At 37.5% G+C, this 26,217-nt stretch overlaps 1 protein-coding gene across 2 annotated transcripts in view; it reads left to right on the top strand.

Moving 5' to 3' along the window:
* SIRT1 (sirtuin 1) overlaps positions 1 to 24,283 on the top strand; it is a gene marked incomplete at its 5' end in the record, with an annotated part of 28,472 nt that extends 4,189 nt beyond the window's left edge. Inside the window, 7 exons of one of the 2 annotated variants that reach the window (XM_081105051.1) lie at positions 371 to 612; positions 2,705 to 2,857; positions 12,784 to 12,931; positions 13,658 to 13,737; positions 15,452 to 15,638; positions 19,221 to 19,784; positions 22,173 to 24,283. In XM_081105051.1, the coding sequence (XP_080961177.1) occupies positions 371 to 612; positions 2,705 to 2,857; positions 12,784 to 12,931; positions 13,658 to 13,737; positions 15,452 to 15,638; positions 19,221 to 19,784; positions 22,173 to 22,501 (1,703 nt within the window). In that variant the 3' untranslated portion in view covers positions 22,502 to 24,283. Of the gene's footprint in view, positions 1 to 370; positions 613 to 2,704; positions 2,858 to 11,928; positions 12,272 to 12,783; positions 12,932 to 13,657; positions 13,738 to 15,451; positions 15,639 to 19,220; positions 19,785 to 22,172 lie in introns of those variants that run through there. The other variant, XM_081105052.1, reaches the window with a different exon arrangement.
* Positions 24,284 to 26,217: the final 1,934 nt, after the last annotated feature.

Genomic DNA, 26,217 nt, shown 5'->3' with positions numbered 1-26,217 from the left:
TGGATTGGTAGGATCTTCCCTATATTGATTTGTAGAACCCTTTTGTATATACATGCTCCTGTTACTAATTATGGAGTATATTTTTGAATTTTAACCATCAAAATTTAACTCTGGTAATTAATTTGACTCTAAAAATATTTTATATTTTATAATTCAAGGGGCAGACCCAACTCTTGATTTGATCTCCCTAATTTCATTGGGATATAGCATTCGTTCTGAGGATGCTGTGAAAATGATATATTTTTATATTGCATTTTATTACTTTATTAAAAAAACCTTAAAGATTGTTAGTTCATTACTTCAGAAAATAAATGAGATTTTAAATTAATTGGATGTGAATTTGATGTAATTCTTTGTCCTCTTAATATAGGTCCATATGCTTTTGTTCAGCAACATCTCATGATTGGCACAGATCCTCGAACAATTCTTAAAGATTTACTACCAGAAACAATTCCTCCGCCTGAATGGGATGATATGACACTGTGGCAGATTGTTATTAATATCCTTTCAGAACCACCAAAAAGGAAAAAAAGAAAAGATATTAATACAATAGAAGATGCTGTGAAATTACTGCAGGAATGCAAAAAAATAATAGTTCTAACTGGAGCTGGGGTATGTAACATGTTTAAAACATGAGTAAAAAAGGAGGAGGTGGTAAATGTTTTATGCCTTTCCAATTAAACGTTTTTCTGGTGTAGAAGAATTTATCCTTCCATGATAATGGGCAATTTTTTGTGTTTGGAAACTTCTAAAAATTGAGCATAGCAGCAGTTGCTAAATTGGTTGTTTTTAAAAGCCTCTCCAACAACCATAAAAAAGATTTGTTTCTGTTTATTAGTACAGTAGTAAGTGGAATTAAGGCAAGATTTTTACCTACATTATACCACAACTCCTAAAGGAGATTAAGAGAATTCTGTTTACATTGAAGTGTGTCAGGGTGTGATGGAGAAACTGAGTTTTTGTTCCATCTTCATGGGGAAACCAGGAACCTAATTAATATTCACAAGTAAAGAACTTAGTGTTAGGAAGGTAACAGATTCCTACCTCCCATCCATTTAAATTAAGGTGATGTGATTGAGGTGGCTTGACAGTTTTCGATTGCCTCCCCTATAGAGTCACAGATAACTAGCTACATAAGGGTATTGTGTTTTCTGTGTTGAATACAGAATATGTTGGTTAGTGACCAGAGCAATGCTGGAGTAAAATTCAGTTCTGCTTTCTGCCATTTTGAGTTAACGGAGGGTGTCACTTAGTCCTTTTTTTTTTTTTTCTAAATACATTTTTATTGATTTCAGAGAGGAAGGGAAAGGGAGAGATAGAAACATCAATGATGAGAGAGAATCATTGATTGGCTGCCTCCTGCACATTCCCCACTGGGGATCAAGCCCACAACCCAGGCATGTGCCCTGACCTGGAATCAAACCATGACCTGGTTGGTTCATAGGTTGATGCTCAACAACTAAGCGAAGCGGTTGGGCCGCTTAATCTTAAATGATCAAGAATAGTAATGATTTGCTCCCTATATGAGTTAGATAAGTTTGACTTAACTCTGAGGTCAAAGTGGAATCGACATTGGTAAAATTGTAAAACAAAAAGGTAACACTCAAATCTCTATTTTAAAGCATAGTGTCTAAATCTATTCTTAAGAATTGAAACATTGTAGCCCAGTCAGCCTGGTTCAGTGGTTGAACTGTGGACAGATGAACCAGGAGATCATGGTTGATTCCAGGTCAGGGCACTTGCCCAGGTTGCGGACTGGATCCCCAGGAGAGGCCATGCAGGATCAATGATTCTCTCTCATCATTAAAATTTCTATTTCTCTCTCCCTCTCCCTTCCTCTCTGAAATCAATAAAAATAATTGAAACATTGTACAACATAGTATTTTAAAGAAAATACAGAAATTCAGTATTTTGTTGGACATTTTTTTAAAAAAATATATTTTATTGATTTTTTTACAGAGAAGAAGGGAGAGGGATAGAGAGTTAGAAACATCGATCAGCTGTCTCCTGCACGCCCCCCAGTGGGGATGCGCCCGCAACCAAGGCACATGCCCCCGACCGGAATCGAACCTGGGACCCCTGAGTCCGCAGGCCGATGCTCTATCCACTGAGCCAAACCGGTTCGGCTGTTGGACATTTTTAATTGATTTTTAGAGAGGGTGGATGGGAGCGGGGGAGACAGAGAAACACTGATTGGTTGCCTCCCGGGTGGAGCCTGCAACTGAGGTACTTGCTCTTGACTGGAATTGAACTGGGGACCGCAGGTTGGTGTTCTATCCACTGAGCCAAACCAGCTAGGGCTAGAAATTCAGCATTCTTGAAGTAGTCGGTCCCTGACCAGATGAGAGATTTCTCTGGAAACACTTGACTGTAATAGAAGTTGTTCCCTACTTTCTGGTTAGAATAATTTGAAATGATTTACTTCTCAAATTTCTATTGCTTTAATTTGTTGATTAAATGCTTTAAGATTCAAAATTTGCCTGACTTAAAATTCCTTACCCCATTATGAATGGAATGTGATGGATTTAGTAATACTTGTTTGGGGGGTGTTTTATTTCTATTTTAAATTGGAATAGGATGGTGTTTCTGTCCTCCAAAAGAAGTTTAAAACTAAAATATTTTTAAACTTCCTAATTGTATAAGAGCAGTTATAAACATAGAGGTAGAAGATTTGATTGTACAAATTATGCCATGTATTTTGCAGGTTTCTGTTTCTTGTGGAATACCTGACTTCAGGTCAAGAGATGGTATTTATGCTCGTCTTGCAGTAGACTTCCCAGACCTTCCAGATCCTCAAGCAATGTTTGATATTGAATATTTCAGAAAAGATCCAAGACCATTCTTCAAGTTTGCAAAGGTACTATGAACGCTTCTAGTTGTTTCATTGACCACCTGTCATCACAAAGTATTTGTTCACATTAAGGCTTCTTAAGTTTAACATTCATTGTCTAGTAAATTGGGTACTAGTACTGTAGTGTGGAATAACATCATTGAAATAGTCATTTAGTAAGAATTCCTTTCCAGAAGGGATTGTTATTTACTTTTCTTCATTTTTGGATTGAGTTTCTTTTCAAAGAAGAGGCTATTTTCTATTTTCAAAATAGAGAGAGGCTATTTTCAAAATTCACTGCAATAATGGCCTTTACATTGTCTATGCTTATTTATTTTTAACATGCTGTTTTTTTTAAAAAATATTTTTGATTTCAGACAGGAAGGAAGAGGGAGAGAGAGAGAGAAACATCAATGATGAGAGAATTATTGATCGGCTGCCTCCTGCATGCCCCCACCTGGGGTTCGAGCCTGCAACCCAAGAATGTGCCCTTGCCTGGGAATCGGTCCCAGGATCCTTCAGTCTGCAGGCTGACACTGTATCCACTGAGCCAAACCAGCTTAATATGTTTTTATTGATTTCAGAGAATAAGGGAGAAGGAGATAGAAATATCAATGATGAGAGACAATCATTGATCACTGCCTCCTTCCCACATGCCCATTATTAGGGATTGAGCCCACAACCGGGCATGTGCCCTGACTGGAATTGAACCATGACCTTCTGGTTCCTAGGTTGATGCTCAACCACTGAGTCACACAACCAGGCAGATTTTTAATCTTTTTTTTTATGGATTATAAAAGTTTTAATATCTACTTTGGTATGCTTTGTATTAGCCAGGTCTTAACACATGTAATGTGCATGAAAATTTGTGATTAAGGCCAAAGGCGGTTTGGCTCAGCGGATAGAGCGTCGGCCTGCGACTGAAGGGTCCCAGGTTCGATTCCAGTCAAGGGCATGTACCTGGGTTGCGGGCACTTCCCCAGTGGGGGATGTGCAGGAGGCAGCTGATCGATGTTTCTCTCTCATCGATGTTTCTAACTCTCTATCTCTCTCCCTTCCTCTCTGTAAAAAATCAATAAAATATATTAAAAAAAAAATTTGTGATTAAGGGTGGAGAAGATTCTAAGATTGCATTTTAATCTATAGTGCTCTATTCTGCTCTAGTCTCTAGAGTTGCACGGTCCAGTTCAGAAGCCACTAGCCACATGAGGCTTTTGAGCACTTTAGTATATTGAAATGTGATTTAAGTGTGAAAGTCGACCAGATTTTAGAAACCTAGTATGGGGGAAAATTACATAAATAAATATTGATTACATGTGGAAATACTTTTGATACTGGGTTGTAAATTATGAAAATTCCATGATCTTACTGTAATTACTAGAAAATTTAAAATTACATGCATGGCTCACATTTCTATTGGGCAGCTCTACTCTAGAGTACAAAGCTTGATAATATATTATGCCAGCAATTTTCAACTGGTGTGGTTCAGTAGTTAGAGAGTAAGCTTTATCCCTGCCTTCACCCCCCATCCCCTCCCAAGTTTGGGTCCCAAGTTTGATTCCCTGTCAAGGGCACATACCTGGGTGCAGATTCAATCCTGACCCATCCTGGCCATGCGGAAGGCAAACAAATCAATGTGTCTTTCAAATCTCTTCCCCCCCTCTGCCTACCTCCCTACACACACACACTCACTCTCTCTCTGGAAAAATATCGTCAGGTGAGGATTAATAACAAAAACACAACACAAAGAGTACCTGACTATTTAGTCAGGAGCACTGACTCACTCTTTTCCCTTAGATTGTCAAATAAAAAAATGACAATAGCCAACACAACAATAGCTATCCAGTGTGAATGAATCACACTGATAACTGTTTTATTTTGTCAGATTGGCAAAATATTTGATGTGCCACAGAATTTTAGTAATGAGTTTTTTTTTTGTTTTTTTTTTGTTTTAAAATATATTTTATTGATTTTTTACAGAGAGGAAGGGAGAAGGAGAGGGATAGAGAATTAGAAACATTGATGAGAGAGAAACATCGATTCAGCTGCCTCCTGCACACTCCCTACTGGGGATGTGCCCGCAACCAAGAAGGTACATGCCCTTGACCAGAATCGAACCTGGGACCCTTCAGTCCGCAGGCCGACGCTCTATCCACTGAGCCAAACCGGTCAGGGCTTAGTAATGAGTTTTATCTGTGCCATGAAATGAAAAAGATTGCTAATTGCTGCATTATACCAAGCTCAAGATAATTTAATCAGAAAACTTATTTTCTTTTCCTCTACAGTTTAGTTTTATAGGAAGAAATTGTAAAATTGCTATTGCTAAGCTTCAGTATTTTGAAAGGGTCTTTTGTGTTAGTGACTATTTTTAGTGAATCTAGAAGTTAAAGGAACCTACATTTTTTTTTTTATTAGTTAAGGTATTACAAATGTGTCCTCATCCCCCCCATTAACCCTCAACCTCCCCCCCCACACCCCCACCCCACCGGAACCTACATTTTAATTAAAGGGGTAATCTCAGTACTTTCAAAGCATATTGTCTATTTACATAACTATAGGAAAAGCTTTGCTAATTTAAAATTAATGGAGTTTAAATTGGTTGACTTGTTTTTAAAGAAATAGTCTTTTGTTTCATTCAAGTGTGGTTATAAATAAGAATTTGAGTAAAATGTGGAAGTTATATTTAAGTTTTTTGAATATGACTTAATTGCTAAAACTGAAAACTGAATTTGAGAAGTTTTCAGGCTAAGAGAATTTTTAATTTAAGAACTGACACCTGGTTTACATTGAATTACTTAAAGTTAGTTTCTTTACATTATTCTCTTTTCTTAATTACAAGATTATGAATTAGTGAAGACTTACTGTTTCGCTGGTGCTAGTAGTACTAATGCATGATTTTGCAGACCAATGAAATGTCACTTAGTTACAGGTTTCTTGAATTGAACCTAAGATACTAGCATTATATAACAGTTCTAGTTAGCAGAAATGAACACTTATAGAAGGCCAGCAGGTAACTAGAAATTACTTTGATCTTATTTCTCATTATTAAAGCTTGATTCACGAATCCATTTATGTAATGCTTGTAAGACTTGCTGTAATTCTGTGTTCTGAAAGAAAACATATTGCCCAGACTAACTTGTCAGATCCCACCCCCCCTCCCCCATCACTTCAGTATGTGCTAAATTGCTTAGTAAAGTAGTAACCTGACACTTGGAAAAATGTGATAACTGAGAATAGAAATAGCAAGGTGAGAAAGATTGTAAGCCTAGTTGTCTAATATACAAACTGGGTATTCATTGGTAGCTTAACTAGCTTTGACATGTAAAAATTGATAGAAACAATTCAGAATTATAATGATAAGCACAAAGTATAAGAAATTAAAAAAGTGTGCTTAATAGAAATCTAGTCAGTACATAAGAGAAAAGAACAATGTTACAGTGTTCTTAACCACTGTGTTTAGGTTATATACCATCTGGGAGAAGAAAGGGTTGGAGGGGTGGTATTTTTTCACTTTAATGTAAAAGTTTTAAGATTTTATGCATTTTTTATTGTTAATAAAATGAAAAAATTAAGTTCATTTATAAAGTATTGTTCATATAAACTTAATTTTGCTTGATTATTTTTTGTGAGCTTTCATTTAAGTTTTGTTAAAAGCTAAATAATTAACCTTTATAACTACTATTCATATAGAACTGTTGCACTTTAATTCTCCCATTATGAACTGCCTAAAAGAAAGCTTTTAGTTGCTGAAGCAGCACTTAAAATAGTAATAGGTAGAAGAGGCTGAGTTAATATTGGGTCTAAAAATAAATAATTGGGGAAAAGGTTAAGGAGAAATAAGAACAAGGAACAAAGCATAGTATCCAAAAATGGAGGAAGGAGAGGGTATGCAAATATTGTTATATTTTACTAGGTTCATGAAATATGTGACTAAAACACTAATAACCTAAATTTTTCTACCAGTTGCTATAAGTAAGCAGAAAGTTCGTTGAATGGTTTATGGTTCTTGCTAGTTGTGAGAGAAAATGAATGTAATATGAAGTTATGTTATTATTGGTGAATTTTTGGAAGGAAAGAATTTCCTTAATGCATCAAGCCATTGATTGTATATAATTATTGAGAAGAAACTTAGATTTCATTTAGACTGGAAATTCCAAGTAATGGAGAGGTGTGTTTAAAGAAGTTACTGGCCCATTAAAGCAGATTCTCAATCCATTGACATTCTGGAGTGGGTAATTCTTTGCTGTGAGGCGATGCCCTGTGAATTATAGGGTATTTAGCAGCATCCCTCTTCCCACTAAATACTATTAACATCCCCCACTCCCAGTGTTGACATTTAGAAATGTCTCCATACATTGCCAAGTGTTCCCTGCAAAATCTTCCCCGTTTGAGCACCATTGTGATACAGTGTGCCTAGCTGTGTTACCACTTTGAAATTCACACAAGGACAATTAAGGCCAACATAAAGCTACATAGCCATGTCCTGAACCATTATCGTCTTGTATCAGAGCTCTCAGGAGTCTAGACTAATTGACTGATGCTGATAAAATTGAGTAGGTTAGTCAGTAAAGGTGAAACTGAACATGGATAAAATAAGTTTTTTTTAAGACTGTCCAGAGTGTATTTGCTAACCTGTATAGAATTCAGTGAATGTTTTTTCCATTAAAGTGATTAAAACTCAAGAAGAAGTAGAGGATGGAAATGTGAAAATGTGAACTGAACTTGACTTAATTCCAAAAAAAATGTACCTTTATATTTATTCAATAAATTCTCACTTTATTGGTAATGTTCTAACATACCAGATTATGTAGTTACAAAAGTTAAAGACTTTAGCCGAAACCGGTTTGGCTCAGTGGATAGAGTGTCAGCCTGCGGACTGAGGGGTCCCAGGTTCGATTCCAGTCAAGGGCATGTATCTGGGTTGCGGGCACATTCCCAGTGGGAAGTGTGCGGGAGGCAGCTGATCGATGTTTCTCTCTCATCGATGTTTCTAACTCTCTGTCTCTCTCCCTTCCTCTCTGTAAAAAAATCAATAAAATATATTAAAAAAAAAAAAAGTTAAAGACTCTTAAAACCAGTTCATTACCTAAAAATAAAAAAATGCATGCATGCATGCAAAAAAAAAAAGCCTCAGTCCCATTTATCTGAAAACAATATATTAATACTTATGTGTATATGGATTGCAGATGTATAAATATAGGCATAAAGTATTATAGCTAGGTATATATTACATTTTTATTATAAAAATGGGCTCTTTTTCCTACTGATTTGTATTTGTAGTATTTCCTACTTAATGAATTTTTTGTGTCCGACACTTGAATACTTTATAGTCATCATAATGTTCATCAAGTAATGTAATGAACTAATCCTGCAAGTGTATGTTTGAATGTTCTCTACTTTCTGTTAGCACAAGTAGGGTTGCTTTGATTATCCTTTTTGGTGTGTTTCCAATGTTCTTAGGATAAACTCCTAAAAAGGAAATTGGCAAGGCTCCTGATATATTTTGCTGTATTGCTATCTGTGAAGGTTGAATAAAATACATTCCCGTCAGAAGAAGTGCATGAGAAGGCTGATTTAACATGCCCCTGCCCACTCCCTCAAATTCTCTGCAGTACATTATTGGCATTAAAATACTTTTTTAAATAAAGTGTGTGTGTGTGTGTGTGTGTGTGTGTGTGTGTTGTGAATATGATTTACAAAGAAATCCAAACAGTACAGTATGTAAACATTAGTTGGCCTCCCTTTAGTTTCCCTATCTTGAATGTCTTTCTTCAAAGGTTACTGTATTTTCTTGGGCCTTCCAGGAGAAAATGAGTTAAGAGTGTGTGTGTGTGTGTGTGTGTGTGTGTATGGGAGGAGTATTATTTTAAGTTTCTAGTAATACTTTGAAAATGATTACTAACATTTATACACCCATTTCTCTAACCTTGCTTCCGCGCCCCCCCCCCCATACACATAATACTCTTAGAAATAGTTTCATAATGGCACTTAACAGAAATAACTTATTTTTAAGAAAAGGCCTGTAGAGTATTTTATAGTTGTACCACAATATATTTAATCAATCTTCTATTAATGTACATCTCAAGTTTTTCAGGAAGTTAAAACTATTAGTTGAATAGAAAAAAATGGGCATTTTTTCTCATCAGTGTTCTGTTTTAGTTTATTAGTGTGAATGATTGCTTTCTACAACTGGCCATGTGTATATCCTTGAATCATTTGATTGTTCTTAGGCATTTTTTTCCAGTGGGATGTTTTTCTTTTACTGATTTTTGGGAACATTATGTATTCTTGAAGAATGTTTTTATGTTATAAGGTGATTGGAATTCCAGCCTTCAGTAATGCCATGAAGATGTGCAAAATGAAGTGTACTTACTAGACTGATCTTAGATTTAGACTAGTTAGCAGTACCTGACAGAAATGATGCTTAGCCTAAAAGAAGAGTATGAAACGAGGTACAGGGATCAAACATTGAAAAGGTATTATTAGACATGTAATACTTTCAACAACAAAGAATTTAAATTAAAAAAGAAAAGTTATTATTGCGTAGTGGTTAAGAGCCACACTTTGGTATCAGAACTGGGTTTGAATGATAGCTCTGCTACTTACTGGTTCTTGTGACTTTTGACAAGTGACTTCTGTGCTTTGGTTTTTTTCATCTGCAAAATGGGGATATATACCCTACAGTATGGTCAACAAATCTTTTCTTTATAGGATCAGGTAGTAAATGTCTGCTTTGTGGACACCATGGGAGCTTTATTAAATGTCCTTTGTTTTTTTGTACAACCTTTTAAAATGTAAAAACTCAGTCCTCAGCCTAGTTTATAGCATTATAATAAATTGCTCCTGTTATGTCTAGTACATACTAAAACCTCATTAAATGGTAACTGATAGCTCGACTGACTGAAATTCTCTTGTGTTAGGTTAGTACAGGAATTGGCAAACTATAGCCTCAGTCCAAATGTAGCCCACTGCCTGTTTTTATGGAGCCCTTGAGCTAAGAGTTTTTAAATGGGAGGGGGAAAATGAAAAGAATAGTTTTTCATGGCATATGAACATGAAAATTCTAATGTTGGTGACTGTAAATAAAGTTTTATTGGAATACAGCTATGCTCATTCATTTGCATATTGTCTAATGTGCTTTTCCACTATATTGGAAGATTGAGTGGTTGCAACAGAGACCATATGGAAACCTTAAATATTTACTAATTGTTGTCCTTGTTTGGAAAAAGTTCGCTGAACCTTGCGTTCCTCAGGGAACCAGATTTTTAGAAAAGGCAGTTGAATTTGTCAGATGACTAATAATTTGTAAGTGCTGATTAGGTAAGATATTGAGTAGTCTATGAAGTGTGGTTTTGTGGAATGAATGAAACAAGCGATTATGAAGATTTTTCTAACCAGGACCGATGTGTGTGTTCTGTTTTTTTTTGTGTGTGGTGTTTTTTTTTTTTTCAGCAAGAGATTTTAGGTTCTAGTTTATTACCAACTCTACTTAACTGTCTCCCTCTGCTCTGTAGGAGGAGGTGGATATTAACAAATAGTGCATCTCAAACTTTGATGAGTCCTTTTATTTTTGAGGGGTTGCCGTTAACATCCCTGCCTTTGACTGGGGTCTCACTCATATTGCTAGAAATTTTTAGATGAAATCAAGTAGAGATCATTTTTGGAGGAGAGCCATTATTTCTGCATGAAACCTCAATATGGCAGGTAGTTCTAAGCTTTAATTTGGACCCTATTGGTTGCCTTTGGACAATTACTGAAGTGTTCGCATATTTCTAAACACAGGTGTATGGAAGCAACAGGTCTTTTTAAAAAGTGCTTTGAGCCTTTGGTCCCAGCTCTGCTTTCTCTCATTTGTGAGGATCCCTATGGCACTAACAGATTGGCCCAGTCCACATGATCGGTTCCTTGATAGGACTTGAGGATGTTCAGACATGGTCCACTACATATTTGAAAGAAAATAGACAAAGTTAGTTTCAAATCGTAGCACATAAAATTTAATCTTATAAAAAAGAGCTTCATAAATGATTCCTAACTATAGAAATTGATTTTTAACTTTAAGGGCTAAACTACCTTGAACTGTTACGGTTTGAACATGAAGGGAAATTGGAGTGTAGAGCTGAAGCTAGTGTCTGCATATCTTTGTGCTATTTACCCTCCCCTTTAAAAGGGGGGGTGGAAGATAAGGCACATAAACGTTCATTTCAGGAGTCTTGGAGTCTTGGCACTCTTACTCCCTGACCCTGCTCTGGAGGTCATTTGTTCTTATTTTGTTTGGCATGCTGTTATCACTTTTCTTCCTACTTTAGATGTTATTTTATTTGTTGCCTAGCATATTCTAATATTTGTTAAAACACTCTAACAGCTATTTACAGAGGGAGCTTTAATAAAATACAATTATGTTTAAGTCTCTACATGTAAATATTAATGTACTAGAACAAAGCATCTTGTAGCTAAAACAGTGGTTAGTATAGCACAACCCATTGGTCTAGAACACAATGTTGCTTTAAATTTTTTGTAAACTTTAGCTTTATTAAGCTCTTCACTTGTTACTTCTTTCTATATGTGCATTGTCTATTTTGTAAATTGCAAAGTTGTCCATGAAATTCATGACAAAAATTTGAATGTGAGGAAAATTTTGGATTTTTGTATACCATTTTCAGCAGCATATGGACCTGTATGTGACAGTTATAAGGGAGATTTTACTTATTAATTTTACCTGAAAGATATACCTGTAGATAGCTTTTTTTAAAAAATTGAAATATTAAATAGGTTAAAAGTAGTCATCCATAATCTTATTCAACATTTTTGTATAATATCAGAAGTGAAAGTTCCCCATCTGTTTATAGCTTGTTTGAATCCTTCCTGACTTGATGTTTTTATGAACATATCTATATGCATGTGCATATTATTTCCATTTTTGCTTAATAACAAAACAATAAAAACAAAACACACCAGTGACTAACTTGCTTTTTTCATGTATGTCATGAACCATCTTCCAGGTCAGTGCATCTAAACCTCCTATTAATTTTAATGGCTGCATACTCCACTATTATGGATGGTACCACATATCTACAACCGGTCCCCTATTGATGGACATATGGTTGTCTAGTTTTTTGCTACCATTGTAATAGGTTAGAGGCTGTAATGAATGGTAAGGAAGTAGAAGGTAGCACTACTACTTTAATGAAGAAACTTCCTTTGCCATAGTCACTTACTAAATGAAATATAAACACTGTCAAAAGTTGAGAGGACCAAAATTGATAATTTTTCTCTGATCTTTTTGCCATGTGTATATCTGAATTCTTTGTTTTTAAAGAAGAAACAGCATTGAAGCATTATTTGGGGGGAAAAACACACACACAAAATCCAGCAACTCAGCATTCATGAGCAACTCTATACTATACCAGTATGTGCCTGTGCAGTGGAAGGAAAACAATTTTGGTAAGGAATTAAAACTTTAGCTTTAAACTTCCAACAGGTTTATATTTATAATGAATGATGAATAAGAAAATTTTAATATTCTTATGTTTTTAAAAAAGAAGTCACCATACCTTTGATATCTTTAATTTCAATTTAAACTATTCCCCCTTTTGCTTTAAAACAACAACTGAATTTGCAGCCAACAAAAGTTAGATATGTTCTAAGGTGTGTATTTCTTCTGACTTTTATTAAAATATCTGTTAACATTTATTAGAGATGTTTATGGGTCATCTTTATCCTTTTCAAGGGGCCAAGTTCACTAATTGCTGAGTTTTATACATATAACAGCAACAATCCTTTTGTAGGTGTGTGTTGTACCCATCTAGATGCTTTGAGATGCTCATGTAGTTTTTAAATTACTTATACATGGGGCATTAACATTGGTAGTTTTTTTGTTATTAAACCTAAATATGTGATATCTGTTATACTTATTTCTTAAATGTAATGTTTTTTCTGCCTTTTGCCTTATATAGGAAATATATCCTGGACAGTTCCAGCCATCTCTCTGTCACAAATTCATAGCATTGTCGGATAAGGAAGGAAAACTACTTCGCAACTATACTCAGAACATAGATACACTGGAACAGGTTGCAGGAATCCAAAGGATAATTCAGTGTCATGGTTAGTAAACTTCAGAATTGCTTTCTGTTATTTAGTTTTGTTAATCCTAGGAAAAATTAGGATTAGAAAGTAGGCTGCCATCCAGGAATGGAGATAGAGCTTTATTATTTACTCATGCTCTCTGACCAGTTGTAGATAAAATAAGAAAAGTGGAATGCAAAAAACCCATGAAACTGGAAGGATTGGCCTTGACACACAAAACATGAGAAATCAATGTGCTTTTGGATTTCAGAATATGTAGCAGTTGCATTCCATTACATTCTTTTAAGTAACCTTTTTAAAATTACAAACGTAATATAGCTAAGTATGAAAAGACGTCTTTAGATTATGAAACCAAAGGAACTGGGTAGTTCTGATGAACAGTATTTAGAAATTTCCATCTAGTATAACAAGTATGAACAGAACATTATGTATCTGAATTGTTTTTAAAACAACTGTTAGGCTAAAGTAATACCGTACAGTTGTAATCTTCCAACTCTGTAGTGTTTTAGCCCTTGGAGAGTTGGTTTATTGTATTGAAAAGAGTAGCTTTAGGGGAGTCATCATTGTATCAACATCTCAGCAATGAGGATTGGATTCTCGCCTTACTTACTATATAAGTATTTTAATTACTCATACCCTAGATTCTCCCATGGAATCTTTTAAAATTTTAACATATTAACCTTTGTAGTATGCTTAATAAATGGAAACATTTCATTAATAAAACATGCATGTTGTATTTTTTAGGTTCATTTGCAACAGCATCTTGCCTGATTTGTAAATACAAAGTTGACTGTGAAGCTGTACGAGGAGATATTTTTAATCAGGTAATTTATCACCCGTATTTTAGGAATTGTGCATGTTTCTGATCTTTTTTAAAAAAAATTTTATTGATTTCACAGAGAAATGGAGATAGATAGAAACATCAATGATGAAAATATCATTGATAGGCTGCCTCCTGCACGTCCCCTACCAGGGTTGGAGCCCACAACCCGGGCATATGTCCTGACACTCAACCATTGAGACACACTGGCCTAATCTGTTTCTTCTTTTGCCTCCCAAACCGTTTTTGTTTTTTCCCCCTGAAAGTATTTGTGTGGTACAAAAAGATCTAGGAAGAGAGTATTACCATTGGGAATTCTGGTGAAATACACAAGAACCATTCAGTACCTTAAGTTGAAAACATTGGTCCATGATGTCTAAAGTGATGAAATTGGCTCCTTAATATCAAAGATTAAAATAAAAATCCAGATCATAAGTGAGGTGCTGCTATATTAGTTTTTCTTCTTACTCTCCCTTTGTAGTGCCTGTCAGACTCAGAATTTTAAATTAAGGTGGTAATTCTTTAAACATTAAAAAATTTATTGTAAAAGGTATTTCATATATGCTCACTGCCAAAATACTACAAGAAAATATGGCAAAGAATAAAAACCATCCAGAAATAAAAATTCTATTCATTTACCTGCATATATAAGCATATATACTTAGGAGGATAGTATATTAAAATGGAATCATTGTATCTTTTTTGTTTTTATTTTTTAAATGATATTCAAATATATTTTTATTGATTCTAGAGAGGAAGGGAGAGGGAGAGACAGAAACATCAACGATGAGAGAGCATCATTGATTGGCTGCTTCCTGCACACCCCCCACTGGGGATCGAGCCCACAACCCAAGCTCGTGCCCTTGATAGGACTCCAACCCGGGATCCTTCATTCACAAGCCAACGCTCTATCCACTGAGCTAAACCAGCTATGGCTGTATCTTTTTTACTTACTGATTTTGAGAGAGAGAGAAAAATCGATTTGTGTTCCACTTATTTATGCATTCATTGGTTCATTCTTGTATGCGCCCTAACTGGGGATTGAACTTGTAACCAAGGTTTATGAGGGCCTCTCTTTAACCAACTCAGCTACATGGCCAGGGCAGAATCATTGTATCCTACAAACGTACTCTTGTTTATTTTATTTTGTTTTTAGTGATTTCAGAGAAGGAGAGGAAGAGATAGATAGGAACATTAATGATGAGAGAGCATCATTGATTAGCGGCCTTCTGCACACCCCATACTGGGAATCGAGCCCACCACCCAGGCATATGCCCTGGCCAGGAATCAAACTGTGACCTTCTGATTCATAGGTCGACGCTCAGTCACCTATGAAATACGCTGGTTGGATGAAACTTATTCTTTTTAAAAGGATTAAATCTGTGTGTGTGGGTTGTGTATATGTGTGTGTACATATATATATACACATGCTGGTTTTTTCTTTTACTGTACAATAAACCCTTGAATATCAAATGTAGGCTTGTACAGATGTATAATAGTATACACAGATAATAGCAACATTGTATTTCAGTTTATGTTAAATTGTGACAATTGAGATTGATGTTTAGGTTGTACCCAATTTCCCTATTTATCCACAACTTTTCTGTTTTCTTTGTTGATTTTGAAATGAATTCTTGGCAACTGTGGAAATATTGACTGTTTCTAAGTTGGCCTTTCCCTTCTCTTCCCCACCTCAACCAAAAATCTGAAACATGCAGGTGGTTCCTCGATGTCCTAGGTGCCCAGCTGATGAACCACTTGCTATTATGAAACCAGAGATTGTCTTTTTTGGTGAAAATTTACCAGAACAATTTCATAGAGCCATGAAGTATGACAAAGATGAAGTTGATCTCCTCATTGTTATTGGGTCTTCCCTGAAAGTAAGACCAGTAGCACTAATTCCAAGTAAGTTGGTGATGATTTTTAGAGAGTATTTCCTTATATATTGCCATGGGTTATGAGTCTGTACAGTACAATCTACTCTAGTGATCTTATTCTGTTTCTGGTTAAAGAGTCATGAAGAACCAAACTTTATTTTTTTAAATATATTTTATTGATTTTTTTACAGAGAGGAAGGGAGAGAGAGAGCTAGAAACATCGATGAGAGAGAAACATCGATCAGCTGCCCCCTGCACATCTCCTACTGGGGATGTGCCCGCAACCCAGGTACATGCCCTTGACCGGAATCGAAACTGGGACCTTTCAGTCCGCAGGCCGACGCTCTATCCACTGAGCCAAACCGGTTTCGGCCAAACTTTATTTTTTAGGTGACATTCTGTTCATGTTAATCTGACTTGTGAGCAGGGGAGATGAGATGGATGTAAAAACAGAAATAATGTCAGGTTCTAATGTACATAAACAATTTAGACAAGGGGAAACAGTTCAAATTAAATTAAAATTTTTAGCTTGATAGAAGTATAACATTATGTAAGATAGAATTTGGGAAGTCAAAAGAATTGGCTTGTTTTTGTATGAATAATAATCATGCCTTGTCATAATCATATGTGGATTTACTTTATCCATAAGGGTGTTTTGTGTATATAAAAATGCTCAAATATAATTAAAGTCCCTATCACTGTCAGGGTCACATGCTCTCATACTACCTTTTTCTCCCTCTAGTGAAGAAGCAAGGGAGAGGGGGGAGATGAAGGGATACTCACTCAGCATCAGGTATGCCCTAAAAAATGGAGAAGAAGAGAGAATATCAAACCCTTAATCAGAGAATTAAATTAGATCCTTATAACCAGCAATCAAATAGGCAGCCAGAGTAAATAGTTGGAAAAAACAAGGATTTAAACTCTAATTCTATAGCTTTTCCTACCCTATATGTAGTTGCTTTTAGCAGTATGATTGTCTTCCCTACATAACTGAGAAATCCTATTGTTAGAATATAGGACAATTTGTAATTAAATAAAACACGAAAATGTATAAATAAGCGCCTTTATTTTTGAGGTTTTTTTTCTCAAAGGCAAGGCAGAGACTTTTTTAAAAAATTGACTTGAGAGAAACACTGATTGGTTGTTCCACTTATTTATGCATTCATTGGTTGATTTTTTTTTAAAAAAAAATGTTTTTATTGATTTCAGAGAGGAAGGGAGAGGAAGGGAGAGAGAGAGAGAGAGAGAGAGAAACATCAATGTTGAGAGTCATTGATTGACTGCCCCCTTATGGGGATCCAGCCCGCAACCTGGGCATGTGCCCTGACCAGGAATCAAACTGTGACCTCCTAGTTCATAAGTCGAGCTCAACCACTGAGCCACACCAACTGGACCACTGGTTAATTCTTGTATGTGCCCTGATCCGGGAATCAGGCCCGCAATCTTGGCATATTGGGATGATGCTCTAACCAACTGAGCTACCTGGCCCGTGCTAGGCAGAAACATTCTTAAAAGCCTGCTGGGGGGCAGTATAATAGTGCATTGGTAGATAGGCAGTAAAGGTGCATTTAAAAAATGTAAGACACAGATATATAATAGTGGAGAATTGTATGAATTTTCACACTTTTTAAAATTTAATTTCAGTTGTATTTGAAATACAATAATATGAGTTGCTTTAGCATGGTTCTGGTGCCAGTGGGTGTATCAGTTGTGGAGCTGAATGGGATGGGGCTCTGGTCTGAAGCTGTCCACCAGGTGTGTTGGGTCTGGAGCTTCTTGGGACTCCTGTGCAGGTCAAGGTTAGCTGGGGCTTGTGCTGGTCTTGGCAGCTTGGTAGATCTACAGAGTGATCATGGTTGGTTGCTACTTGTGCTGGGCGTGGAGGTGCTTGGGAGAGGCACTGCTGTGAACTGAGGCTGGCTGCCAGTTGTGCCAGACTTGGGACCCTTTGGTGGCACTATGATGAGATGAGTGCACCTGCCATTTGTCAGGCTTGTGGTAGCTTAGTTAGAGCTGTGTTACAAACACTGGCCGCCACCACTTAGCCAGATGTGCAGCCGCTGAATGGGAGTTAGAATGCAAGCTGAGCGTGGGTGCACTTGTGCTGGGCTTGGGGCTGCTTGGCAGGAGCGTCAGTGCTTGCCAAGGCCAGCTGCTGCACTGTGTGAGGTTTGTGGACCTTTGAGAGTTTGTAGCACCAGCAGAGGCCAGCCAACACTGTGTGAGGTTTCTGAGTTTTGGGGAAAGTCTGAAGTGCCAGCGAAGGCAGGCTGTTTGTGTGGAGAAGCAAGTAGGAGAGGCTCTGGCCAGGCAAGGGAGCTGGGTGGGGCTGCGTCTCAGGGAATCACCTGGGCCAGGTGAACAGTGTTCAAGGAAAGCACAGATTTGGCACCTGCCTGCACTGGGCTGGTGGTAGGTGAGTTCAGTGGAACAATGGTGTCTAGGAGTATTTCCATCCCCAGAGAAAGTTGACCTGTCTCTATCTCTTGCCCTGTCCCTGGCATTTTTAATTAATTTTATTTTTTGACTTCATAATGGAAGTGAGTGGGAGAGATAGAAACATCAGTGATGAGAATCATTGATCGGCTGCCTTGTGCACGCCCCCCACACTGGGGATCGAGCCTGCAACCTGGGCATGTGCCCTTGACTGCAATTGAACCGGGGACTTTTCAGTCCACAGGCCTATGCTCTATCCACTGAGCCAAACCCGCTAGGACTGTCCCTGGCATTTTTCAAGCTGGTGCCTGTGCTGGAGCTTAGAGCACGAGTCCTTTAAGACAGCCTTCGCCAACTGGTGGTCCACGGACTGATGGTCCGTGAGGTCCGAAAGGTTGGTGGAGACCACTGCTTTAAGGGCAGTACCTTTGTCTCAAAGCATTTGTGATTCTCAGATCCCTGCTGATTTTCACAGCCAGGTATTAATGGGGACTCCTCTTCTGACACTGCTGCCATGGGCTGTGGAGCCTGATCTGGGGCTGGGATCCTTGGCTTCTCAAAGGCAGCTCAGCAGCCAAGATATCCCTCCTGGGCTTAGGATCTTCCTGTCCTGTCTGCCCCTCCTGTCAGTCTGTGTTGCTTCTTTATATCCTTAAGCTATAGGAATTCTGTTAAGCTAGTCTTAACAGATGGTTCTCAGTAATTTAGTTGTAATTTTGATGTGATTATGGGAAGAGGCAAGCTCATCTTGACCAGAAGTCCTCACACTTTTTATATTAAGAGCTATTTCAATAAAAAGAATGATCACTTGCTAGGTGCCAAGAACTTTTCTATGCACTTGAAATATATTAACTCATTTAATCCTCACTGCAACTTTGTAGAAAAGTACTGTTATTTCCATTACATAGATAAGGAAATTGAGGTACAGAATAAAAAAATCCAAAAAGATTGCTAAGAGGTAACCAGGTGACAGAAGCAGAACCTGAAATTTTATGAAAGATGTTTAATTACTCATCTGTTTCCTTGGTAGCTTGATGAAATGACAATGGCTCAGTTAAGTGGCCAGTTATTTTTTGGTATTGAGAGAATGTTATATTTTTGCAATAGTGCATTTGTTATGGCTTTATTAGCTTATCTCTGTTTTTCTAAATTGTATTTTTCGCCCTCTTTTTAGGTTCCATACCCCATGAAGTGCCTCAGATATTAATTAATAGGGAACCTTTGCCTCATCTGCATTTTGACGTGGAGCTTCTTGGAGACTGTGATGTCATAATTAATGAATTGTGTCATAGGTTAGGTGGTGAATATGCCAAACTTTGCTGCAACCCTATAAAGCTTTCAGAAATTACTGAAAAACCTCCACGAACACAAAAAGAGCTGGCTCATTTGTCAGAGTTGCCACCCACACCTCTTAATATTTCAGAAGGCTCCAGTTCACCAGAAAGAACTTCACCACCAGATTCTTCAGTGATTGTCACACTTTTAGACCATGCAACGAAGAGTAATATTGATGACCCAGATGTGTCTGAATCAAAAGAGTGTATGGAAGAAAAATCACAGGCAGTCCAGACTTCTACTAGGAGCATTGAAAGTGTTACTGAACAGTTGGAGAGTCCGGATTTGAAGAACATTAGTTCTAATACTGGGGAGAAAAATGAAAGAACTTCAGTAGCTGAAACAGTGAGAAAGTACTGGCCAGCCAAGATTGCAAAGGAGCAGATTAGTAAACGGCTTGATGGTAAGAAACTATTTTTGGAAGATATAATTAAACAAATATTTGCAAGAAATGAGCAACTTTAGCAGGTTTGTTGATAGGGTAGCTAAATGTAACATTGCAAAGTTGAGTAGTCAAGCTAGACAAAGATAAACATTGGTATTTTACATAATACGGGGAAGAAAGTGTTTGAAGTATGCTTAGTACCTTGTGTTACTCTAAGGAATAAGAAGCAATAACTTGAGAAGAAAATTGGGAAATATTGAGTGCTCTGCCATGTCAGGTGAGAGATTTCACTGGTAGAAATGACTGAGATTCAGTGCTTACTGTGGGTTAGCTGCTTTACACACAATATCTGACTTCAACCTAATGACGTAGGAACTATTATTACATCTCTGTTACAGGTGGGAAATCTTGAGGTTAAATACCCCATGCAAGGTAACAACTAGGATTTGGAAGAACCAAGATTGTATTCCAGGCATATCCCCAGAGCTTGCCCTTTAATCACTATGCTGTGTTGTGTTAGATCTAGAAAGCATCTGATTCTTCCCCACGGATTACTAGGGGCACAGTGCACGAATTCGTGCATCTTGAAAGGAACTGGGGGCCTTGAGGCTGTGGTGGGCACAGGGGTGGGTCTCGGCCCATCTTCTGCACCCTGCTCGGTTCCTCCCGCCGCGACCCCTGGTCCCATCGGCCAGCCCCACTCCCACACTCAGACAGCGCTGGCAGCGGGGTATGAGCGGGGCCAGCGCCAGCAGTGGCTCTGGCTCTGGCACTGGCAATAGGCATGAGCACTGGGTGGGACCGCGGCGTGCAGGAGCAAAGAATTTTCAGTAACCACCAGAGGCTCGCCCCGATGACAGCGACCAGCATCCCGCCTTGGTCTGGTGCCCCCACTTACCTGCTGCACCATCCCGCTGCGGCCAACACCCGCCATGTTCTGCACTCCTGCTGCCAAAGCCTGCCATATTCTGCGTGGGCTCTCTGGTGGTCAGCACATGTCATGGCAACCAGTTCGGTTCTGCCATTCGGTCTATTTGCATATTAGGGTTTTATATAGATAGAAGGTAAGGAATAGTATCTCCCCTTTTGCCACATAGAAAATCTAGGTAAAGTCACTTTCTAATTTTTGGAAATCAATGTTTAAATCCAAGTAAATCTGGTGAAAAATGCTAATTTAAGAAGCTAAACCTAAACTAAATTTGACCAAGTTGGGACATTTAACTTTATTAGTATTCATAGATGCAAATTAATGCTCTTAAGAGTAGAACATCTTAGAGGAGGTGCTTTTGACCTGGGGTCCATGACTTAGGGGGGAGAGGGAACTCTTCTTACCATAGGTCAAATCTCATACTGTCAGTACAAATTTGGGAGGGAGTTGAGGTAGAAAGGTTAAAATCTATTGCTAGATCAGTTCTCTCTCACACTTCAATGTGTGTGAGGACTCATATATACTGATTCTGATTCAGTAGGTGGGAAGTATTGGGCCTGAAAATTTGTAACTCAGGTGATGCCAGTGTCTACAGACTACTTTGAGTAGGTAGTGAAGCCGTATTAAACTACTTTTAGGTTTATAATAGGCAAAGATACATGAAAATGTTTAATAAAGATGCTTTGAAAGCACATGTGCTTTAGAGAAGTTATATTCAATGAACATGATTTAGATATCTAATGTAGACTAGGCTGGGTACTTCATTTCATCTCATCAAATCTATTCAAAGGAGTTAAGTAGTTAAGGAGTTGGTTCTTTATTGAACACGGTTCTCTACATCCTATATAATAAGACCCTAATATTCAAATCAACCAAATGGTGGAACGACCAGTTGCTATGATGTGCATTGACCACCAGGAGGCTGATGCTCAACGCAGGAGCTGCCCCCTGGTGGTCAGTGCACTCCCACAGGGGGAGTGCCGCTCAGCTTATGGCTGGCGAATGTAGCGGCGGTGGCAGGAACCTCTCCTGCCTCCGCTGCAGGTGGGTGGCAAGGAACTAGGGGTCCCAGAGTGAGAGCCCCAGACTGTGAGAGGGATGTCTGACTGCTGGCTTAGGCCCGATCCCCGAGGATGGTGCAGGCTGGGCTGAGGGCCCGTCCATCCCCTCCACAAGTGCACAAATCTGTGCACCAGGCCTCTAGTTTTTTCATAATTTACTTCATAGCATTATTAAAATTTTTTTTTTCCCCAGATGAGGAAATTGAGGCAGAGAGATAACTGCCCAAATTTACAAAGCTCTGGTGAGTAGCAGAACTAAGTTTTATACCCAGTACTAGCTTGTTTTTGAAAATCACTAGAATAATAATAGTTTCTATTATTGATACTCAGGTAAAAGGCAGAGCTGGAACCTACACTTATTCCAGACAGCCCAATCAGACTTAAGTAACTTACTTCTCTTTTATTTCTCTATTTCAGGTAATCAATACCTGTTTTTACCACCAAGTCGTTACATTTTCCATGGTGCTGAAGTATATTCAGACTCTGAAGATGATGTCTTACCCTCTAGTTCTTGTGGCAGTAATAGTGATAGTGGAACCTGCCAGAGTCCAAGTTTAGAAGAACCCCTGGAGGATGAAAGTGAGATTGAAGAATTTTACAATGGTTTAGAAGATGATCCTGATATTAATGAGAGAGCTGGAGGAACTGAATTTGGAGCTGATGAAGGTGATCAAGAGGCAGTCAATGAAGCTATATCTATGAAACAGGAAGCAACAGACATTAATTATCCATCAAACAAATCATAATGTAGTAATTTTCCAGGTACAGGAATTGTTCCACCAGCATTAGGAACCTTTAGCATGTCAAAATGAATGTTTACTTGTGAACACGATAGAACAAAGGAAAGCAGAAAGATCTAATATTTATAGACTGGTAAAATAGATTTTTTTTTCATAGATTTTTAACTTCCTTATTTCTGTACTTGTACACTTAACACTAATTTTTTTTTTTTTTTTTTTAAAGAAAGGTACTAAGTATCTTTAACCTGAACCTGCTCTTGGTCGACTTTTAAAGGTTCATTTGTATGATACATCCATATGTATATATAATTTTTGTTTATACATTTTTGCCTAGTGAGTTTCAGCATTTTAAAGTTTTCAAAAAGCCATTGGAATGTTAAGTTAATGTAAAGGGAACAGCTTACCTAGACCAAAGAATGGTATTTTCATTTTTATTTACTATTTCTTTATAACATTGAATAGTTTGAAATCCTCAAATCTCTGTTCTGCTAAACTTTTCTTTATTAAACAATTACCTGTTTTTAAACACTGGCATTTTCCAAAACTTGTGGCAGCTAACTTTTTAAAAATCTCATAACATGCAATGTGAGTAGAAGGAAGTCAACAATATATGGGAGAGCACTCAGTTTTCTTTGCTTTTTAAAGTAAGACTTGGTGCTAAAAGTTTCAGGAATGTTGTATTCAAATGAAGATGGCTTTTGTACTTCTGTGGACATGTAGAAATGTCTATATTGGCTTATAAAACTAATCTGTAAAACAAATAAATGCTTTGGAAATGTTTCAATTGCTGTAGAAACAATAGTGCCTGCCTGGACCCCCTTAGTATTGAGAGTATTTCCCATTGTTGTTTCAATACCTATCACTGTGGTAGAGCTTACATTGATTCTTTTCCACAAGTATTAAACTGCCAAGATGTGAATATGCAAGTCTTTATGATCTGTAGTAATGGTAACTTTGGGGAGAGTGTAATATTATGAACTGCTGCTTTTCCACACATGAGGAGAGTGACAGGTTCCCTGATTATGGTTCCAAAGTAATAAGATATTAATTATATATAACTCGGCCAGTAAATACATGTCTCCTTTTGCGAGTATTTGGTGTAATAAACACCAAACTGCTAGCCTAGTACTATGGAGATGAACATGATGTAACTTGTAATAGCAGAAGAGTTAGTGAATGAAATTAATTCCTATTGTGTCTTTGTTTAAAAGCTTAGCCTGCCTTAAAACTAGAGATCAACTTTCTCAGCTGCAGAAGCTTCTAGCCTTTCAAAAAGTTCATACTTTATAAAGTTGCACACTAAACAATTTTCCAGACTTTTCCCAACATTACTCCCAAATTACAAAGTATTCCTATGTTGCTTTGGTATTTATTACAATTTTTAAAAAGGGTTTGAAACACAGCTGTTCTTTAAGCATAAAATACCCAGCTAGGACCATTACTGCTAGAGAAAAAATTTTATTGAATGGCCACTTCCCTACCTAAAAGGTGTCTCAATCTATTTTATTTGGCTACACTAAAGAATGCAGTATATTTAGTTTTTCATTTGCATGATGTATTTGTGCTATAGATGATATTTTAAATTGAAAATTTTGTTTTAAATTATTTTTACAGTGAAGACTGTTTTCAGCTCTTTTTATATTGTACATAGTCTTTTATGTAATCTACTGGCATATGTTTTGTAGACTGTTTAATGACTGGATATCTTCCAACTTTTGAAATACAAAACCAGTGTTTTATACTTGTACACTGTTTTAAAGTCTATTAAAATTGTCATTTGACCTTTCCCCCCGTTAACTTACATTGTTTAAGTTATAAAACTTTAAAATCTTGCAGTTTCAACAGCTTTCAGGCCTATGTTAGATGCTTTCTTTTCATAGTAAATACTTAGCTACCTAACCAGAATAATATTTAAGCAAACACTGATAGTACTGACTGTAGCAATTAGTGCATCACCAAAAGTTTCAAAACCAATTATTTCAGCTATTCTAGGATAGGGGCCTTAGTAGGTAAGATGTAGGGGAAAGGCAGGGCCTAAGAAAACTTGACATACAAAGACTTGGGGGGTGGGAGGTGCAATAGGGAATGGTGCAATTGTAGTGAATTCAAGAGCCCATTAGAAAAGCTAGGTTTTCTGTGTTAGTTTCTTGGTGCTAGATCAAACCACACTGGGTATGAATTTTTTAAGGCTGGCCTGAAAACCTATTTAGTCCAAGTCCTTGAGGGACAAAGTATTACTATTTAGGAGGCCAGGAATACACACACCCCTTAAAAATATATAAATAAAACCTTGACTGCCGTTTCTTGCTCTCAGGTCTGCTTTTCTCCCCAGCAAACTCTTGAAGTGAATTTTTAAAAAAATACCAAATACTCTGCCCTGATATATCCTACTTGCACGAGAAAAATTACCTGCTAAATCCCATCCTTAGATGTTATAAAATCAGGCTGAAACTGGCTCTGTGCATGTCATAGTGAGTGGTTGAGTGGCCTTAGCATATCATAGCATATTACACTTTGGTTACTGAATGGACGACTGGACACTTAGCATATTAGGCTTTTATTATATAGGACTAAAAGCCCGATGCATGAAATTAGGGCAAGGGGCTCAGCTCTTGCAGCCCCTCGCAGCCTCGGCCAGCCCTCAGCCCCAGCTTCATCAGGAAGGTCATCCTGTCTGCTTGGTCTAATTAGCATATTAGCTCTTCAAGATATAGGATGGTGTATGTGCCTTCAATCAATGGTGCTTTACATCATCTACTTATTAAGTACATGGTTATTTGACACCTCAGCTCCTACACCTGTAATCTAAAAGGTGGGTGTGGTAAGCACACTAAGACCTCTCCCTTCAGATATGATGAACAAAGTCTGAGCGTTAAACTCAAGCTAGATGTTAGCAGAAATATGGAGAAAGGGTCTGTTTCCCCTATTTTGAGTGGCTCTCATCTGGAAATTACTCGGCATCATCTCTTAGAGGTAAGATTTAATTGGCATAGGTGGGGCTTGTGCACAGTATGAAAAAGTACCCCCAAGTGATTGAAAAGTATAGCAAGAGTTGAGAAAGGGAAGGAAAACTCCCCAGGGGATGGTCTAATAGGGAAAGCCAGCTTACACAAAACAGGCAGACTCTTCCCAATTTATCTCTAGAAATAGTTCAGTTGGCAATAACAAAGGTGGGGAGCCAAGGAAATAAGAGTAACTTCTTTAGCCAAAGGAGAAAACTAGAATGAGTATGGATGGCCAAAGTGTGAAAGAGGTTGCCGAATGGGAAGAGGCTGAGAACAAGAATGTGTCCCCCTTGCCTCTTCAGGGGAAGACTGCCCTGCACATATACTTTGATTTAGGATCTTTTGTTAAACTAAATGCAGGGAAATTATTCAGAAAGGTGAAAAAATCTATTAGTAGAAACGAACCCCAATGAATGGTCTTTATGAGGAAACTTTTGAGAAGGCTGGGATTTTTGATTTAGGTCTCAGTTTAACAATCTCCATTTTGGTTTTATTTCATGCCAATTTAAAGGTGTATCTTGGTTCTACTGCCAATCAGTCTGAACAATGGGTATTGGTTAAAATTACTACAGTTAGGAGCTACAAAAATTTCAAAGTTTAGTCAACTCTGTAATCATGGTTCTTAAAATTTAGTGAACTCGGTCTCTGCCTTCTTCCTACTGGTCTACGAAGCTCAAAGTATTTTTTGTTTTAGTTTTAAAATGGCAATTTGAGAAA

The sequence above is a fragment of the Myotis nattereri genome (assembly GCF_964212035.1).
Source record: "Myotis nattereri genome assembly, chromosome: 13".
NCBI classification, from domain to species: domain Eukaryota; kingdom Metazoa; phylum Chordata; class Mammalia; order Chiroptera; family Vespertilionidae; genus Myotis; species Myotis nattereri.
This window is presented reverse-complemented; position numbering and strand designations above follow the sequence as displayed.